General features: G+C 37.7%; 1 protein-coding gene across 1 annotated transcript in view; it reads right to left on the bottom strand.

The window, feature by feature from the left end:
- ppfia2 (PTPRF interacting protein alpha 2) overlaps nt 1-5909 on the bottom strand; it is a 263924-nt gene extending 258015 nt beyond the window's left edge. Inside the window, exon 1 of the mRNA XM_052029827.1 lies at nt 5512-5909. Within this exon, the coding sequence (XP_051885787.1) occupies nt 5512-5751 (240 nt within the window). The 5' untranslated portion in view covers nt 5752-5909. The remainder of the gene's footprint in view (nt 1-5511) is intronic.
- Nucleotides 5910-21764: the final 15855 nt, after the last annotated feature.

Raw genomic sequence — 21764 nt, forward strand, 5'->3', positions numbered from 1 at the left:
TTAAATTTAAATAAGCCATGAATGTCTTTTTAAGTTAATAATCTGTTATCCAGGTATTTTTCAGCCACTCTTTCCATTAAAATTAATGGAAAAAGCACTCCTCCCTCTCAGACCTGGTACAGAATCTCTTGATGAGTAAGCTCTGCAAACAGTGGGAATTATCCCAAGTTTTCATATTCACATTTAACTTCATGTTGAATTCAGCATCAGAACATAACCTGTAGCCTCGTAACAAATTACAAACAACAACTTCTGGATTTCCACATCGAACAGACAAATATGTGAACCTTGCAGTTACTGTCAGTTTCATGAAATAATGATGCAAATGCCAGTGGTTTTAACATCACAATTCCCAAAATAATCAGGATGTCCTTCTCCAGCAATTAACTACTTTGATGTGTTGGCACTACTATAATGCAGAGAAAAGGAGTATTCAATTTCCACAAAGAAATCTCAACTAGTAATGATGGAACAATCTGTTTTTGAAGTGTTGATTAAGGGATATTGGACAGGGCACCAATTTGCAGCTCCATGGATAGATGCATTTATATTAACATTTTTGACACCCCCTATAATGCAATGCTCAATTAATATAATGTTAGATTAATTAGTATTACCAAATTTATGTAAATAGTGCATGATAAAGTTCACGAAATCATCTATTTAATCATGTTAGATTTCTTTTCCCCACACACAGCACTTTTCAGCTGAAACTTTTTTTTAAGTCTATATTAAGGATATTATTGAGAGATCAGTATTCATCCAAAAGTAATAGCCTCTGTGTACAATTTACAAATGTGTTCTGGTTTAATTTTTTGTATTTTTTTTGAACACAGAGACTAATAAAGTTAATGAACTAAAATTTGTATGTCACAGGTTCAAATTCTTTTTGCTATTTGCTCCGAATCCAACAAGTAAAATATAGCAAGAATAATTGTAATTACATTAATTCTGTCATGTCAATTAGTTGAAAAAAAACAGTCAACATTCCATATTGAACTCTGCCATGAAGTTAGGAACCACCTTAGCGAAGTGAGCAACAACATTAACACTGCAGAAGGTATTCATTGTACAGTGTCATTACCCAAAACAGCAATCCTGTGAAAGTCCGGGATAGCTGAGGAATGAAGGTGCATAAAAGTGCACCAACAGAATTTGCATCAACTTATTTTCTTTCTGTACAGATCATATATGACCTGGACAATGATGGAGTAGCCTTTCTAGTTGTCATAAGATCCTAGCTGGCCTTTTAGTGCTGTAATGGGTACAAAAGTACAGTTAATGAAACTCTGGACATAAGGGAAGTCAGTCAGTCACTGTTAAAAGTCTCAAAGCTTTTTAATTCTGGTAACTGGCATCTACTGCTAAAAGTAAATACTGGTTTCCTCTGGAGAAGTGTGCACTGGTGAATTGTTTGATACAGTTTTGCAAAGTGGACTGAGAGTTCTATCTCTTACGAAAGGTCTGAAAGTGACCTTGGCATTCAATAATACAGCATAACCTCCAGTGTATTAGACAGCTTCAATAATTCAGCAAAAGACAATATACTTATGCTCAGCCTTCTCCTGTACTGCTTTTCAGAAACTTCCAAGAACATGAATCAATCTATAGAACAACTGGGCTGGGTAAAACCTTCTATGAGCAGCTCTTCAACAGGCATAGCTGCAAGTTGCCTAGGGGTTTTCAGGCTGCTGCTACTTCTCTTCCTTCAACTGCTTAGAGCATGAACAGAATCCATAAGAAAACTGTTTAGTGAAGACACGTGGCAAAGAAATTATAAAGAAGCAAAGTAGTTCAGAAATGCAGTACTTTCATATTAATATACAGAACTTAATGACCTGAAATTCAGGCTTGCGAATGATCTTCTCAATTCAGCTCTCAATCACATTGGACAGATTGCAAGACCAATTCTAACAGATTTTGATCAGCATTATCAAATTTACCACAAGGGAGAGATGTCACCAGTCAAATAGTGTCATGTTTCAAATGATGTCTTTAGAATTCTCCTTGAACTTTTTATTGGGCCTATAAACTCCACCATTTAGAAACATGCAGGGGTGGGGTGACAAGATTCAGAAAAGGCATGTTGGTGTTGATACTGTAAGGATGTTTTCCCCCTGTAAGTGCATCCAGTATAGGAGGCATAACACCAAGATTAGATTTCTGCACTTTTAAGCTCTTACCCACCATGTTCCCTTGAGCAGATGAATGCAGTCTAGAAGTTTGTGGGGAATGTTACATACAGCAATACAGGCGACCCTCACATTATGGGGGTGTTGCATTCCTAGAAAACAGTTCACATCACGATTTTCCATCATATCACCTGCGTAGGCATCAAGAAACACAAGATGGAAAAAGAAATAAAATGTTATGTTATATTGTTTGTGTCTCCTGCACCCCCCACAAACTCCATCCATGAGAGTGAACTTTATTCCATATCTCAAATTTCTGGGTCACCTGTAGCATAACAAACCAAGAAGTTGCTGGATGCATCAAGAAAGTAAGTGCATTCTTCTGATTTATCAGGAAGTGACTAATTGATTGAAAGGATTTTTTTGTGCAGCTATCAGTCTTGGATCCTCCATGGAAATCACTATGCAGCCATGAAATTTGCTATATTTGTTCTACCAGATAAATGACTTTAAGTAACTTGACAGATTCTATGGATGTTGAACCCATGTGAATCTGCAATCCAAAGCATAAAGCAGCAAAACAAAGAACCTGTTGCTGTTCAGGAATGAACACCAAGACAATATTGATAAAGATACAGCTGCTCTGGATAAGTTATGTGCTGCAAATAGATGGGGTCTCTTCTCCAAACTGATTAACAGGGCACGTTCAAGCAAGACAAATGTAAAAATGGAAGAGGGCACAAATTGTTTGAAATCAGAATGAATAAAATGTGATTAATAGAAAGATTGCAAATGCAACACCATAATCAAGCTGGCAAGCTGTCATTTGAAAACTTCATTCACAGGACGCAAGCCTGAATAGGGAGCATTTATTGCCCATCCCAAGTTACACTGAGAAGTTTGCAGTGAGCCTTCTCCTTCAATCCTGGCAAAGCATCTTGATACCACTCAAATGCTTCCTAAACAACTTCAGCGAGCAGTTAAAAATCAATCACATCAGTGTTGAACAAAGAAAGAATAAATTCTAGACTCAGTGAAGACAAGTTTCCATATTTCTATATAAAATATGGTTAATTTGACTGAAAGATTTTGCACACAATTTGAATTGTCATATTACATATTGATGTCCTATTCTCTCAGGTCTGGATTCCACAACCACACAACAGAAAGTAAAGGAAAGGATGTCCAACCTGCCAAGGAATATCACCAGTGCTACATGCCTTGGCAACCACATACATAATGAGCAAGCACAAATAAGACCAATGATTCTATCACCATTTTGGTCATTCATGACATTAAGCTTGAAAATAATCAAATGCAATCTGTACAATAGTTTTTTTTTGCAGAAAATGGTTATATGTTCCCAAAACAATATCAGATTTTAAAAAGTTGAGTTGAAGGATTTAGAAAGAAATGTACATCTCACAACAGCCAAACAGTAGACAATTATGCCACAACCAATATTTATTTAAAATAATTTCAATACAAAGCACTAGTTTAAAAAATCATGTATGATATAGTACAAATTGCTGGATGTATGGTACATTTTATTGATAGCATATCTGAGATTTCAAATGCAAATATTTCTCCAATTTAAACTGCTGTTGCCCATCATCTCAAATGCTTTTTCTTTCTTAAAACATTCTTAAACACTTACTATATTAACTTCTAAATTAGATAAAATGTTATTGATTCAGTTCCTTTTTCAAATATACTTAAGTATCTCAAAATGAGAATGGCACTGTTTATTTTAAGTCAACGTTTTAAATCACTCAATGTGAAAACTAATTTCAATTTTGAATATTTATATATTTACATTTCACAATTTAGCTACTGCAATGACAAAAGAACCACAAAATGTCAGAAAAAGCAGCAAAACTTCTCTAGTGATATGGTCTACATTTAAATTCAGTTTCTAAAAAATTACTGTGAAACAGGCATGAGAAACTTACAAAGGTAGGATAGCAATCCAATATTTACTAGTTTCTCATCAAAATTTGAAAACATGGTCATTGTTTACTTGAAGATTTATAATTGTTTTTAAATAATATAAATTTGGAATTGTACATAATTCAATATGTATCATACACAATCTATCTATAAATAAACATTTTAAAATTATTTTCCAAAGTGCACATTGTTAATTTAGTGAATATAAGATTAGTATGTTGATAAAATATCAAATACTTAAGAGGCTGGCAAAAAACACAGTGTACAATGTTACAAACTACATTTCACAATCCCAACAAAACTACAATTTAAACTTAATAGTTTGATCATTTACCATTCACCAAGGCACAATAGCAAAAGTGAAGTCAACAGGAATGGAAGGGAAAAGTCTCCACTGGCTGGAGTCATAATGCAAACGAAGAAACATTGATGTGGTTGTTAGGTACTCATCATCTTGGCCTAAGGACATTGCTGCAGGAATTCCTCAAACCAACCATATTCAGCTGCTTCATCAGCAACATTCATTCCACCATTAAAACACATGTGGAGATGTTTGTTGATAATTGCAGAGTTTAATTTCATTCAGAACTGCTCACATAATGAAACACCCGATACTTGAGTGTAACAAAACCTATAAAATATTTAGGCATACACCGAGATATGAAAAGTATCACTCAAAACACACAAATGGCAGGCAATGCCGTTCTCCAATGAAAGAGTCTAATTCAATAACATTATCATTGATGAGACTCTACCTGGAAATTAACACTGACCAGGAACCGCAGCTACAAGAACAGGTCAGAAGTTGTGTACCCTACAAGAGTGACTCACCTCCCGACTCCCAAAGGCTTTCCACCATCTGCAAATCAAGTGTTAGAACTATGTTGGAATACTCTCCACTTGCCTGAATAAGTGCAGCTCTAACAATGCTCAAGAAGTCAAACCTGCAACTTCCAATGTCTAGTAAGATTGGGGCAAAGGTGCATGGGAACACCATTACCTGCAAGTTCCCCTCCAAATCACACACCATCTTCGCTCAGAAATATATCGCTATTCCCTCATTGGGGCAGTGTCCGAATCCTCAAAGTCTACACCCAACAACAATGTGGAAGTATCTTCACTTGAAGGACTACAGTGATTCTGGAAGGCAAATCCAGGCCATTAAAGGAAGGGCAACATATGTTGGCTTTGGTATACAATATTTTTGTCTTAATTCTTCCCTTTAAACTATTACATTTGAGAGTGAAGTTGCGATATGCCTATATGATACAGCTAGATCCCCAGTTGCAAATATTTGGTGGTTACATTCATGGAAGGGGGAAAAAAGGGGGGGGGTTTAAAAGGAAGGGAAGCCGGAAGATCGTTCCACAGTTGCAAGAGTGCACATTGCAAATCTTAGCCTTACTCCCGAGAAGCTGGATGCTCCTACCTGGGGCAATGCAGAGTTGAGCTGGCGCTGCAGAGAGTCCCTATCGTAGATGACATCCTGGAGTTTGCCCTGTGCCAGCGCCAGGCTCTCCTGGGTCTCTCGGAGGGTGTCGAGCAGCCGGTCGCGTTCATCCAGCATGTTGACCATCAGCTGCTCGAAATTGGAGTCCTCCGAGCTGCTCTGGGAGCCCCTCTGGCTGAGGGTGTCCTCGCTGATGGTGGGCATCACCTCGCACATCATCCTCCTCCGAGTCTCTCAGGCCAGCGGCAGGGCAGGAAACAACAAAAAAAAAACAGCCTTCCAGCGGAAAATAAAGAGGATAATGCAAAGAAAAATCGAAATAAAAGCCCGCGCGATAGTTCAGGGGGGAACGCCAGCCATTGCTCCTGACATTTACCGCCCTGACACCTCCTCCCCTGACTCTCTTTTCACTATCTTTTTTATATATATAATGCAGATGAGCAATGCCAGCCCTGGTTTCGCTCCGCTCACATCCTTGAACAATTAAACCGGGTGAAAATATGAAGGAAAGAGAGAGAAGAAAACCCGACCCCAACCGTCACCACCAACGGTTTGATCTGGAGCCGAGCGCCCGCTCGCTTCCCCGCCCTGCCTGTCACCGCCGCTCTCAAGACGGGCGACTGAGAGCGAGGTTTAGAAAAAATATATATTAATATTAACAAATGGCTGTAAAATTGTTTTAAACGAGGAGGAGGAGGTGGGGGGAGGTGAAGTAAAAGATGCGACTGGAAATTTGTGAAACGTGCGCGCTACAAACGGTCGAGGTCGAGCTCGAGGGGGGGCGGGGCGCAGCAGCGCGCGAGCCCAGGGCACCTCGCGGCGGTGCTTCTGCATCCTTTCCCCATCCCTTCCAGTCTCTCCGTGCAAGTGTGAGTGTGTGAGTGCATGCTTTAAAAATAAAATGCCGACTCGCCCGGCTCCCAGGAACGACGAAGCTCGTTGCATTCTCTTTTACTCACCGACTTGGCTGGTGGAATCACAATCCGTTTCACACGCCGAGCATCTTATATGTGTGTGTGTGTGTAAAACATGTGATGGTGAATTTCATGTATATATCCCGATCAATATGGGCGTATCCGGAGTTTATTTGGCATTACCTCATACCCGGGTTCTAAGCTGTCAAGTGCTGCACCTATGGAATTAACTGCACTTTCCCCAGCTGTTTAGCAGAAAGGAGGGGTTGGCTGTGTGTAGCATCGGTGTGCAGATGCTCTTTGGAGCAATGGTTCAGAATATTTTTGATTTTTTTTGCAAAAATCAAAAAAGCGCTGGCGGCGACGCGCTGTTGTAAAGCATGTTGTAGTGTATAATGTAGATAGTAGCAGAAACCAGCTGTAGATTGCGTGCCACTCCCAGGATCGGTATGGGAGAGATAGCTGTAATATCTGTAAATGTTAATGCTTTGTGCGCCCTCTAAAGCAGCTGCATACTTTCTCGGCAATGATGTCATTGTTAAGATGTCATTGTTTATCGGCTGTATGCACAAAGATTGATTTGACATGCATGACCCGGTTCGTTTCCTTTTCTTTAATTTTCAACCGGCTGAGGCACAGACTTTAAAATATCATTAGCCGGCATAATAAATAGTACGAGTGGTGATAATGTGCCTATCAAAACACTCGCAATCCAAATAAAATCCAAACATACTAAACATAAAACCACTGTTTGCAATCTGAAGAGACTTCGGATAATGTGAGAGATCTGAACAACTGTCAACCCTCTCACCACTTTAAAATTGCATAAAATAATACATCGTGCTGCGTAAATTGTTGTATTCTTTCAATTATACAAATCTGTGCCTAGCAAACTTCACCTTCAAAAGTAAGGATGTGAAAGCGAAATAATTTTGATGCTGGAAAAAGATTGACTGTTTCCAACATTTCTGTTTCATAAAGAATTATATTTACTTATCCTCTTAAAAATATTATCTGAATAAAAGCTTTATTTTATTGAATTGCCTACAAACTCCTGTCCCATTCACTGTTCCAGCGTATGGGTTGTCCAGCTTTGGTTGATAACGACACAATATTAAACATGGATGATAAAAAAGAACAGGGAATGATGCGTGGGGTGTAACTAGTATGATCAAAACTTGGAGAATCAATGTTCATGCAGGCTTACTATATTGACATTTAGGCTATCAGATTCTGCTGCTACAAAAATGGGCAATTAACTAAATAAATTGTATGAAAATATAGTATTTATGATTGCTAAATACCAGAACTGCAATTTGTTTGTGGAAATGGAAAGCATTAGCCAATTATGGTGCACCTGGAATATTGATGTTCTTCTGGCTGTGAAGCAACACATGAGCCAATAGTCTGCTACCTTTTATGAGGACTGTGTTCAGAGGTGCTTTTCATAATATAAAGTGAAAATCCTGTGAATGCTGGAATTCTGAAATAAAAACAGAAAATGCTGAACGTGAACAGTAGGTCAAACAACATCTATAGAAAGAGACCTTTCATCAACTGGAAAAAAAATTAGAATAAAAAGAGGTGAAATTCTGAGATGCAGAGAAAGAAGGGAAGGCAAGAACAAAAGAAGGGTAGATTGCAGGGCAAAAGACAAAAGGCATGAGTGGAGGGTTGAAGTGGGGTAGTGTTGACTAAAGTATTCATTCTTCCAAATAGTCTAAAGCAACCAGGAAAAGCAGCATGATTATCTTAACTTAAAAATTGTAAAAGATGTTATATGCTGAAACACTGCTGGGAGCTTTTAGAACTACCTTGGATCAAAGTTTAACCTCCATCTTTGTCAGCTGTTGAAAATCTTATTGTCAATACATCTTTCAAAAATTAGGGAAAATATTTTGAAGATGTGGTTTTCCTTCCACTAAAGTGTACTCCAGTCACAATTTTCATTCTCTAAATAGCAGCAAAGGCAGTTGGTGGATGAATCCTATTCAGTAGTAAAAGTGTATAATAAATACAGTGCAAATATTTAAACTGAATTTATCTTACACCAGACGGATCCCCATATGTCCTCATCAAGAGAGCAACTGTGATCCTTCTCACAGATGTTCTTCAGTATGGCAACCCTGTAATCATCAGCCGAATTTCTCAATAAAAGGACTGAAGTAGGAATGGTATCTGGTCATATTGTGTCTATTCACAGATAGACAGTTTACAGATGAAGGATAAACATTTCAATAAATACAATTAATTGGTTTTGGTGTTCAAAGAAATACATAGAAAATTGAATAGCAGCAGTAAGTATCATTAAAAGCCAAGCCTTTAAAATATGAGGTAGATTCATGAGGTACAAAGAAGTGCAAACAAATTTTTGCTTAATGTTAACCATATGGCAACAAACACAAAATACCTTGTAAAAGTTAAAACTCTAGTCTCAGCCATTTTGCTCCTCCTGACTCCACAAAAGCATCAACATAAGCTCATTCTCTCTTTCTTTTGCTTTCTCACCTCCATCCCCACCCACCAAGACCTAAACACGGTCACTTAGTGTCAGAGTTGGCTGAAACTTGCAAGGATAGAAGTTCCATTTCAAGCCCATATCTAGAAAATTGCATTTGCTGGGCTTTGAAATGACTTCAGTCTCTTTTATCCTGAATGCATAGGTAGGTAATGGGTAATGGATTCCACTGCAAGTCCTCCCCAGGTTATGTAACCCGAACAGTTCACAATTTGGAAATGCAGCAACAAACCAAGTCTCCACAAAGTGGAAGATGCCTGCAGCCCCGCAGCAGCTGGCAAATCCATCCCGCAGGTCTCCCAAATGCTCGTTTGTACATCTGAGATGCGCCTTCGTAAACTGGGGATAGCCTATACAGAGAAAGGAATGCTATAAATGTTTTCAATTCCACCAAGCACACAAAATTGCATAAGGGAATAAGCACTAGGAAAAGTCTAGACTAGCTGCAAAATTAGACAAATTGGAAGATTGAGCTAAATGTACGAGATGATTTTTAATATAAAGTACAAATGTGTTAAGCTAAGAGAATACAAAGAACCCAAAATAAATGGAGATAATCTATGGGCAACTACAATGGTGAGAAATCCAGAAGCTTTAATGGAAGTGCCAGTCACCATCAAAGTATGTGCTGCAAAAATGAAAGAGCAAAATATTCCAGACTAACACCATCCAAATATTGCAAGCTAACGAGAAAAATTGAATGCACAATTAATATATAACTTATGCATATATAGGTTGAAATATGTGGCACTACCTACCCATAGAGGCTATGAATGCAAAGTATGTTACAAATTTAAAGAGAATGATTGGTTCATTTTTGATGGAGAAGATATCAAAATAGATAAAACACGGTTTATTGATCCTACTTAGTTCTCAGAGCAAAATTTTAGGAACCTTCACACTTGGCTTAAGTGACTGGAAAACTTACTGCACCAGGTACCTCCCATAAATTAACTAATGTTACCTGCTTCAACCATGTGGCGGCAAGTTCCATGTTCTCCATGTTCTCAACACTTTATGTAAAATATTCCTCCTAAATAATTTGATTTGTCAATGCATATCTTACAATTATGTTACCTTCACCTAGAACTCACTCAGAAGTTTCTCTACATCAATCATGTCAAAACACTTCACAATTAAGGCAACTAGATTACAATGTTTTGATGGTCGTGAATAGAAAGTTCATTTTCAATTGATATAGTGCATTTGGTGAATACACCACCAGGGAAATTAATTGCTGTTTTGAAAGCAGTTATAGGTACCAGTATATTATGATCCTTCATTTAGGATGGCCAAAATGTATGGAAAAGTATGCATTATACACTTTGAATTGAAATTGGCTAAAATGTAAAACATAAAAAAAGATCAAAATCACAATTCATCGCAATTGTAAAAACATCAATTTCTGATCTTTATGTAAATAATTACAATGAACTGAAGCAGAGTAAGCTTGGAAGAAATTAACAGCTTCATAAAGATTCAGAAAGTGTTTGGGAAGAAATTGTAAAATGCAAACAATTTAGTGAGGAATCTGTCAAACTCTGAAGACTTACTATTCTTTTCTTCTATCTGGATCATCTTTAGCCTGTGGGTACTTTATTTTAAATACTCATTTCTTAATTGTGACAAAAATAAATTTTAGTTTGATTCTCAGAAATTTGAGTAGAATTTTCACCTTTGTGAGTGGGTGGTTTTGAGAGTGGGCTGATAGTGAGAAGTGTTAAAAGTGACTGAATTAGAATCCATTGGCTTCTGCATTTAACTCCAACGTGTCAGGATGTGTGTGGGAAATCCCTTGACAGAAATAGGTTGATAATTGCAATGTGCAACATCACTTATTTAAAACAACAGGAATTTGGAATTTTAGTTCAGTGTATATGAAGTTTTTGAACTTTTTGGAACTTGCCAGAGAAAACAAGGTGAGAACAAACATTGAACTGATGTTGATAGTCTGGCAAGAATACTTGCCAACAAATGCTGCATCCACACATCTGCTTTCTTGAATGACTCCATGGAAGGATTCCTTCATGGCAGTTGATTTGAAAGATTAGAGAGAATGTTTTGTTTGTTCTTCATCTAAGTTTGTAAACTTTGTTGATTTCTTCCCAAACTTTGGAAGTACCCACAGGCTAACTGTGTTTTGCTGCTCTCCTGAGCTATGATGCATTATGTTGTGATGCCAATACTTTTTCCTCAATAAACACAGTTAAAATAAATCCTTTGGTAATTAGATTGTATTTGTCCTGCTTTTTGTGACCATGACATAGCTAGGCAATGTCTCACAATGTTAGGTAAATGGAATAACTCGGCAAGAGGTGTGATTAGTTTTGGAGCATAGATCGACGGTACTACAGTCAGGATGTTGTCTGGTCCCATTGCCTTTGGTCTATCTAAGTCCTCAACCCCTTCTTGATATCATATGGAATGAATCAAATTGATAGAAGACAGGTTTATGTGATGGGGAAGATCTCAGGAGAAAGCCATCATCCAATTGGCTCTTCTGGCTGAACATGGTTGCACATGTTGAAGCTTACTTTAGTATTTATATGCTGGCCCCTGCTTGAGCATGGGAATGTTCTTGGATCCACCCCTCCACCCGCTCCTTCTCCTGTTAGCTGCTTAATTATTGACCACTTTTAATGACTAGATGTAGCAGGATTGCAGAGCTTTGATTTGATTTATTGATTTCGAGATTGCTTCTCTCTATTACATGCTCTTTAGTACAAAGTTGAAGGTGTTGAACCCAAAGAATCAAGAAAGATGCAATGTGGATTTCAACACCATAGAACAGAAAGATGTCATACCCATACTTAGAAGTAATAAACAGATAGGACTGATATGGGTACATAAAGATAGGATTATGAAGATTTTCATTCAATGGAAATAATCACTTTAACGTGCATCTCACAAATTAATATGTGGATATCTTCAATGCAACAGGAAAAGTAGAAAACAAATATCATCTAGTCATAGATGAGAAGCAGCAGCCAATAGTTGACTGAATCAAATTGTATGCTCCACTGGGTCTCAATGAAAAATTTGAAGCTGGAGAGACTGACTAAGTAGCCCCAGGAGACTCTTGGATGTCCAACTTGGGATGTATTGAGAATTTCCCTGGTACCCAAGAAATCTTAATGAGGCTCTGAAGCAGAGCTGCTACTCAATGAAGATGATATTTTTGCTTCAATATACTGGATGAAAAGAACAGGTTCTGGTTTATGGAGACACAAGACTGCGGATGATGGAATGCAGAGCAACAAACAATCTGCTGTGGGAACTCAGCAGGTCGAGCGGTGTCTGTGGGGGAAGAGGATTTGTCAACGTTTTGGGTTGAAACCCAGCATCAGGACCCGACATTTCCTCTCCCCCCCCATAGATGCTCCTTGGCCCACTGAGTTCCTTCAGTAGATAGCCTGTTGCTTCTGATATATGGAACTTGATAAAGGGAGTTCATGTTTAACCATATTTCAATGTGTCCTCTGGAAGATTCATGTGGAGAAGAATACCATTTGGAGTTATCACAACAGCAGAGGATGTTCAGAAAAATTTTATGTGAGCATGCAGTACTGAAACTTAACCCTCAAGCCTTGGATAAAACAACCACATTCACAACCTTGTGCAACAACAGCTGCTTCCTAGCTCTCTGACATGCTTTAATCCCTGTAGCTCCAAGCAGGGACTGGTCAAATATGTGCTCTGACAACTAAAATGGTCTTGGCTAGCATCCTTTGTGTTTTGGGAGTTGCAAGAGCCCTGCCTTAGACTGCTCCAGCTTCACAGGTTCACCCACAGGGGTACCAGACAGCATGTAAAGTACTAACTGGGGGTGGTTGGTTGGGGAGGGGGCGGAGAGGGAGGGGATCAGGAAGGTGAAAACAGGTGAGGGAGAATCCTTCAATATCATATTCTGCTGTCACTTGCTGTTAACATTTTTCACATGAGTTAGTGTTGTATCTGAATGGCTGGATGATAGAATTCCATCATTGGGTAGCTGTGATAACGTCCCCTACCCCCATCTCTCATGGTCATATATTCATCATGCCAGTCATCTTCATGATTACTTCTTCTGCATGTAAGTTCTAAAGTGGTCAAAGGACTACTTCCAGTTTTCTGGCTCTCCCTGATTTTCCTGTGCTCTCTTCATCAAAGAGAGAATTATGAATGAGACTAATGGTGGGATAAATGAATGAATAGAGAAAGTTTGTCAAAGGTAACAATGAGGGAGAAGTACACCACATAACAATGAGTTTAAACATCAGTGGTGGCTAAATAGATGGGAATGTGAGTAAGTGCATAAATAAGAAGGGATGCATGTTGCTGAAAGGTGCATTAGAGTGAGGTGTGATATGCCGGACTAGATCTAAGGGCAGGAATACACTGTGTTGAATGTGCTGATTTGCCCATATTGCGTGTAGCACAGAATCCAGGATTGAGGGAATACAGTGTCAACCGCTGGCTTTTTTCTCACGTCCAATGGGAATATAATTTCCCTGTGAGCCCCAACTGCCTTTAGCATGAACATAGTGTGGAGCTGCAAAACCTTGGGGTGCCCGTTGCCCATTTTCTGTCTCCTTCGTATTGCATTAACTCCAGAATTCATCAAATGTTGTGCCGCACTCATTATCATCATGCCCCTCCACCTTATTGGTCAAGAAATGTTGTTTACACAGTGGCTCTCTCATTGCACTTATGTTAAAATTCAGCCTTTAGTTTTCTTTATAGAGCAGCATAATCCTTAATTGATCTACCTAGCGTGTACTTAGCTTGCACATATAGTTTTGTCAGTCCAGTTGAAAAACAAACAATAATTCCATAATTAAATTGTTTTGTTTCATGATTTGTGTTACTCCCTATTGCTCTGTGAACAAAGCCTCAAACTTAGCACTAATAATCCAATAATTACCTTAGGCTGATTTTATTTGAAGAAGTGGAACCCTTGTTTTTTAACATAATTTCTAACTGCTTGCTTACTTTAGTCAGAATTAATCAGAATTTCAGCTGATTTTTGAGCAAAGTTTCAGTGGCTTTTATATTTAGAAGAAGGATGGGAAAATTTGGATATGTAATATATAAATATCAATATAAATTCACAAAGAAAGATATCTAAAAATGTTTTAGCTTTTTCAGTTGATATTCTGATTGAAATCCATTCATTTTCAATGGAAGACCCAATATTTTAAACTGAAGTTTAGACCAGAACATTAAAAGTCTATTCTGTTTATACTTGAGGAGTGGAAAGAGGGTTAGAGACAATAAAAGAAAATTCAGATGAAACTGAATATGATGAAAGAGTAGCCAGGCTCAAATGAACACTTAAATGTATTCCTCACTGTCCAATTTTAGCAGATGTATTACTCCATCTAAGGTCTTCAATAAGATGATTAATACTAAATTTAAAGTAAGAATTTGATATGAACTAATTAAGCATTTATGCAATTTCAGTGCTTATCATAATTTCTACCCTTCAGTTATTAGACTAATTCTACTGGTTTTGGAATTAAGATGCAATTAAATTCTAACTAAGAAAAAATAATTTTATTCAGTTGAGATAACCGCCAATATATTAAGGTGATGTGATCTCCAGTCAAGTTTACCCCCATCCAGGTTAACTGTATCTTTCACAGTGCATTCTAAAGAGAACTGGACCAATTCTTGCCTGTGGCAGAGACAAATTCATATTTCTCTATAGATAATATTTGATCCAAGTCCTCTTCTGTGGGAGAAAGTGATTGTTATGTAGGAGGGTGGGTGGTAGTAAAAGGTGCAAAACTGAAGTTATGCATTGTTTATCAATAATGTTCCAGCCCCCACGAGGAATGGGGCAGCCTTGACGATCTAACTTCCCAGTTTGTAATTTTTCTCTGTTTGTATGTAATATTAAAGCTTGCAATATTAAAGCTTGTATTACATTGGTTGGTTTGCCATCAGATTTAGTATTCAGATCTATGACTCGATGAATACTAATACAGTGAAGTCCAGGTTGCAAGCAATTTTCCTAATGGTAAAAAACAGGGCTTTGGGAATATAAACATGGGGTAACTCACCTGCTCAACCTTTCTAATCTCTTGATTTCCTCGAGAAGTGTTGTATGTTCTTTAGAAATGTTTAAGAATTCAATGTTTTTGAGATAACTATTATATATGCTATTTTGTTGGAACGACAGACATAATATGTAAGAAAGAAAATGCAAATACCATTTAGATAACATTTTCACATCTTTCATGCCACAAAAGCACTTGAAATTCATAAAATTACTTTTTAATGTGCAGATAATAATGTGGGGATAGATGTGGTCACTGGCTTTGTATGAAACAAATATAGCAATTGGTAATGAAATAATTAACCCAAAGGATTGGGAGTGATAAGAGTGTTGGATGGTCTACATGAAAATCCTTAAGCTTTGCATAATGATGTGGAATCTTTTATATACCTGAAGAGTGAAATACTGTTTCACAACCTCATTGACATTCTTGAGGAACTGACATCTAAAGTGGATATTGAAAAGAGCTGTGGCATTGTGTAGCTAGATTTTCAGGACATCTTCAATAAGTTTTCACCTGAAATGCTGTTCTTCAAATTTAAAGCATCAATATTCTACATGAAACTTGAATCTGAATAAGGAACAACCTGAAATGCAGTACTGCTTAGGGGAGGTGATGTTGAAGCAGAAACATAAACTGAGATTGTGATGGCTAGCAACTGCTAGTTTATTTATGTATAGATATTACTAAAGTTTAATCTTGATTATCTATTATTTAGCACTATCCAATGCAGGAGTATATGGTGCAACATTACTCTTTTTTTCAACAGATTTTCAATGTTTGGCTATTCAAAGGGATCATCCCAATATTCATCATTTTCATGATTTCATCTCTCCTTATCTTTATACACTCCAACAAGATATCTGCACTCCTCCACTTATGTCCTCTTAAGAATCCTTGATGTTAATTGCTTTCCTATTGGCATTCATGCCTCCAGTCACCAAGGCTATAAGAAATGTGATCACTAAAGCCCTCTGCCTCTCTATGTTGCTTTCTCCTGAAAATATACCTTATTATCTCCCAATGTTCTCGGTATCAACATCCTTTGATAACACTTGTATGAAGCATCTTGGGTCTTAAGTACATGAAAAGTTCTATTTAAATAGAATTTCTTGTTGTTTAAATGCATCTACAGCTTCTTATCTGCGTGAAGAACCTGGATTCAGAAATAGTAATACAACTCGAGATTGGATTGCGGAGCGGGGATGAGGGGTGATATAATTGAGTATGAAAAAATGGCTAATGAGCACAAGAAGTACTTGGGAAAAAGCTTACGCATAGCCAGAGCTACATAGATTAAATAATGGGACAGAATTCACTGGAGTAGTGCATCTCATATTCTGTTATGTTACACTGTTAGATTAATTCCTAACCAATTGGAAATACAGGCTGATAACCCAATAGCATGGGAAATTAGGCATTTGTGACCCTAATAAACAAGAGGTCAACAAGGCATTATCTCCTTAACCAATGAGATTGAAAGATTGTAAAACAAACAGTTGAAATGGAGAGCGAATTGAGATGAGTGAATTAGTAAAATCAGACACAGAAAAAAAAGACAGGATTAAGGGGGAAAAGACAGAAGAGTATAAAATATTTTAAAAATAAAACTTGACTTTTATAAAAATATTCAATCACTATTCATATCCTGAAAGACTGAGACCTTTTGTGGAAGTTGTTCATTTACTGGGCCAGAGAGCTTGTTAAGCGATAATAAATAATCATTTTGCTGCTAAAGGTAATGCTCTATAGTTGGTTTAATGGAGAATTAATGTGCCAACGAAGCAAGTTCTTAACAATAATTAAAAGGTCTTATGTGAAAAGCTAATTACAGAATTGTCCAACAACTTGTGATGCTTCACAATTTGTCGAGAATTCCTTCAGTGTCTCATGTTGCTAGATGATTGAAACATTGATAACAACATGGCATTAAACATATTGTTTTGAAGATAAATCTGGTTCTTAGTTGTAAGATATTACACAGAGAGAGAGAGAAAAAAATGAAAGGTGTTTAACTGTTGAGAAAGAAAGACAAAGAAACTTGGGAGTTACAACTTTTCCTCTTATTTTCCAAGTAGAGGTCAGTTACAAAATTACCTTGAGCTGCTTGCAGGATTTTCAGCTTTAACATGGGTTAGATGCGGTTAAAGCTTCTGTCCCAACAAACTCTGATCTTGTAATAAGAGCACCTTTGGTCACCAACACCATAGTTTCCATTCGCAGTCCAACTCTTTATTTAGATTTGTAGTGAATTTATTACTTTCAAAACAATTCTAAGTGTAGAGGTTTGTCCCAGAAGTAAAAACCATTTTGAGATTCCCAAGCTTACTTTACCATAGGTATCTGTGTTAAGACTGCATAGACATGTTTTAGTTACCATACTAACAATCAAAAGGCAGTGTATTTCCGTACATTAGCCTTCTACAATAGAGTCCATATTTAGAAATGAAGGCCATCTTATGGCTGTGGCATCCACCCATTCAAGGATAAAAGTTCCTCTTAATGAAGTGGATATGTAATACTGAAAATAAAAAACATTTTTGAATGCATTTATATTCGCGATCAGAGGCACATTTAATTGTATGTTCTTCAACTTTTGAATTAATCTCCTAATCTTGTTAACTACCTGTATATTTTTCAGATCAAAAAGAATTCTTCCCCTTTATCCCAGATTGTGCTATGCATCACTCTAACGTAACCATAGTTTAAGATTCCATCAGGCTTCAAAGTTGAAGCCTTGGCATTATGCTCTTTTAGATCTGAGAGCTATGCCACATTTTATTCATTCTTCTGATCAGAGATAGGAAATGCAATGCAGCTCTTTACTGCTTTGCAATTTACTATTACTCTATATTTAGATTTTTACTGATGGCAAATGACATCAGTGTTTGAAGATGTTACAAGAGCAATGGAGTTCAGAGGCAAAAAAATCACAGCTGCTTCTTCTCTGGCATTACAGGGTTCCCTTAGATTTTTGGAATATGTAAATAAAATGAGCTGTTTGTCAAATCTTTCTGTTATAGCCCACTCAGACATCCATTCTAAATGTATACAGAGGGAGCTAAACTGAATAGCCTCCAAAAACCTGCACTGGTATGATTATACACAATTAACCTCCACTAGTTAGATTAAATGCAGGCAACACAGTATCTTATGCTGCTGGTTCATTTAAATGATTTCTACGTGCAGTCAGCAGCAATTGCACTGTTCATTGGCTGCATGCATCAGCAAAGGACCCAAAATCAATACTCGCTAGCACAAGTTAAAGCAAACCTGTACCTTTCAAAAGGAAGGCGCATTGTGGCTGATAGAGACAGTGACATCATTCAGAATAGTGGCATCCAATGAAAAACAAAGACCTAAATTTTCCTGAGAAATGCCAGCATCTAAGAGCAAGTAAATAGTTCAACCTTTTCTAACACAGCCAAAAATACCCAGAGTAATGCATGTTAACAGTTTCTAATTGTTTAATGTGATGACTGAAATTTTAAAAAATTACATCCCAGTTTAATGAAACTCCAATGAGAATTTTAATGCTAAGGTTTCTGATTTTCTAGTAGCTTTACTGTACAAGAGAGTTAGGTAATAACATTATCCTACTTGTGAATAGAATAAAATTGACAACATTTTGTGAAGGAGATATTTTTCACCTCACTGATTGAATATCATTGAAACATTTTGATTAATATCCATGAAAATTTGTTATAAACTGCTTGTATCACTAACAGGTTCATAGGCACTTCTCATGGTTTAAACATTTTTCTGAAAAGTGATATTTGTGATTAGGTTTTGACCCAAAAGGAAGGTTGTTTCAGCTGGGTGTTGATGACAGGTAACTGCTGATTTGCTTCTTCTATCTCCAGTTTCCTGTTAATGTTTCGAACAAGACTACAGGACCGTTCAAGTTCATAAGCTGGAAGACAAAGAGATAATGTTGTCAGATTGTGATGTTTCAACTGTATCAGAAGCAAATGCTAAATTAGTTTGTTTTTATTATCCATGTTGTGAACTGTTGCCAAATAAAATTAACAAGCATCTTGAGAGCAGGAGATTATGATGTGAACAATCTAGTGTTTGCATTATGTTGCAAGAAAATTGAAGCTTACTCTAAATAGGATTTTTACATAATAATATCTTATTTGAGAGTGTTAGATAATATAATACTCAGAGTGAGAAATCTAGAGTTTTGAAGGAATGCTAAGTAATCCAAATGGAGCATTTATTACATTGTAATTAACAATTTAAAGACAATTTATTTTAAGTTAGATCTCATAGTTTAAAATAGACAAAGAACATACAACTATATATATATGGGACAAGTACATAGATAACTAAAACTATTAGCTAAAGTGCAGAAAATTTATCCTCTCAAATCTGCCAAAAAACATAGATTGTTACATATGTTCTTATTTTATTTGGAGCTGGGGGTTTGAGTAATTCACAATGAAGGGTTAAAGGCCCAGATATTCAATCATGTATGAATATGAGCTCTACTTCTTAAAGCAGAATTGCTGATTCCAGTCTCTAGTGGAAGAACAAATTGGGAGTGCTGGAGAGAAAGGCAATGTGAGTTTGGGAGCATGTAAGATCTTTTACTGCTTCTGGTCAAATGTACTTTAGTTCCTGCATGCTGGCAGGCCCAGGAAGAAACAATGAAAGCATGTGAACTCAGCAAACACAGGAATCTCTCAGGACATGGTGCCTTGCTGCAAAAAGTTCCATAATCTAATAGGTATGGACAAGGTCAGTGGAAGCAGCAAAGCCCTTGCCAACAAATGCATATCTTAACATACTCCATGCAATGTACCTCTGACATTCACCCAACAACAATACTAGGCAATCATTAACTTCTGCCCAAAATTCATTTACTCCCATACAGCCTCACCCTCACTCACCATCTCCAGACATATCTCAAGCATCACATGATTCTAGTCATTCAAGTAGCCAAATCACTTAAAGTCTTTGCAACACAATCACTAACACTTCTGCAAAAGATGATGTGCAATCACTTGAGATATCTGTGAATTTAATAGCATTACTATTCCTGAGTCCCTCACCATCAGCATCCTGATAACCAAAATGGACCAGAAACTCAATAGGACTAGCCACATAAATGTGCTAGCTGCAAAAACAAGTCCAAGGCTGGTATCCTTTGGCACGTGATTCGCCTCCTCACGTGCCAAGGTCTTTCCACCATCTTTAAGGTACGTCAGTAATGTGATGGAATACTCTCCAATTAACTGGTTAAGTGCAGCTCCACAAAAATACTCAAGAAGCTCAATGTTGTCCAAACAAAGCAGCCTGCTTGACTAGCATCCCATCCACCACCCTGAACATCCATTCTCTCCACCACCAGTACTCAATGACTGCAGTGTGTACTATCTATAAAATGCACAGCAGTTACTCACCTTGGCTACATTCACAGCACTTTCCAAACTCACCACTCAATCACTAAAAATGGCAAGAGCTTCAGGTATTTGGGAACAACACCACCTGAAGGTTTTTGCCTTCCACCACCCCCAACATGTCATATACAATCATGTATCATAGTTCCTCCACTGTCACTGGGTCTAAATCCTGGAAATCCCTATCCAACAGCACTGTGGCAGTCACTTCATAGCAATTCAAGGTGGCACCACCACTTTTGGGGATGTCAATAAATGCTGGCTTTGCCAGCAACACCCACAAAACAAAAAAATTCATAAGTAAAAAGAAAATGAAGCAAGAGACAGAAAAGAGTCCCATCTTCTCTGCAGGTTTAGCTGCATTGAGGGAAAAAAATATGGAGTGTTACGGACTCAGTGAAAGTCCCTTTAAGATAGAGAGTGTGTGTGTATGTGTGTGTGGGGCGTGCTTACGTCAATAGAAGATAAAGGACGTAATGACGTTGTTGAAGAAGTAAGAAGAAGAAGGAGAGAGAGAGAGAAGGGAGAGAGACACCAGCCTGCTTGTTTTCTCTATCGATGGATGAGAAACAATAACTGTGTTTGCCACTGAAATCCATGTATGGAAGTTGGAAGTAATCCGGTGGAGTTCACTTTGTTGCTGACCTGTAGAAGGAAACAGGTATTTGTGTGTGGACGACCACGGTTCGGATGCTTTTCGGGGTGAGGAAGTCAATACCGAGTAAACACTGAAGTGTCGTTTGGGTTCCATCGTGGAACATTTGGATTTCGTATGTACTCTCTCTATGTTTTTCTACATCTACATCTTATCTTCAGACAACGGTGGTTGTTGAAGAAGCCCTTGCTCATGTTTCACCTTATGGCTTGCGGAACTGAACTTTAAGAACCATTCCGGAACTGGGAGTTTTGGACTTTGTCACACACACACACACAGAGTTTAGTTTTGGGGTTAACGTTCGAGGTTTAACATTTTTGAATTCTAACATACTAACATTTTTACTTTTGTTTTACGTATTATCATAAGTAGTGATTAATAAAATAGTTTTTAACACTAAATCATGCTCAGTGTGTTTTTTTTGTTGCTGGTTCGTGACAGGAGCATCCTGACTGGTTGCATCACCACCTGGTATGGAGCCTCCAATGCACAGGATCGCAAGAGGCTGAAGAGGTTGTAGACTCAGCCAGCTCCATCACGGGCACAACCCTCCCGCCATTGAGGACATCTTCAAGAGGTGGTGCCTCAAGAAGCAGGCATCCATCACTAAGGACCCTCATTACTGGGACATGCCCTCTTCTCATTGCTACTATCAGGGAGGAGCTACAGGACTCAACGATTCAGGAACACCTTCTTCCC

The sequence above is a fragment of the Pristis pectinata genome, chromosome 15 (genome assembly GCF_009764475.1).
Source record: "Pristis pectinata isolate sPriPec2 chromosome 15, sPriPec2.1.pri, whole genome shotgun sequence".
NCBI classification, from domain to species: Eukaryota; Metazoa; Chordata; class Chondrichthyes; order Rhinopristiformes; family Pristidae; genus Pristis; species Pristis pectinata.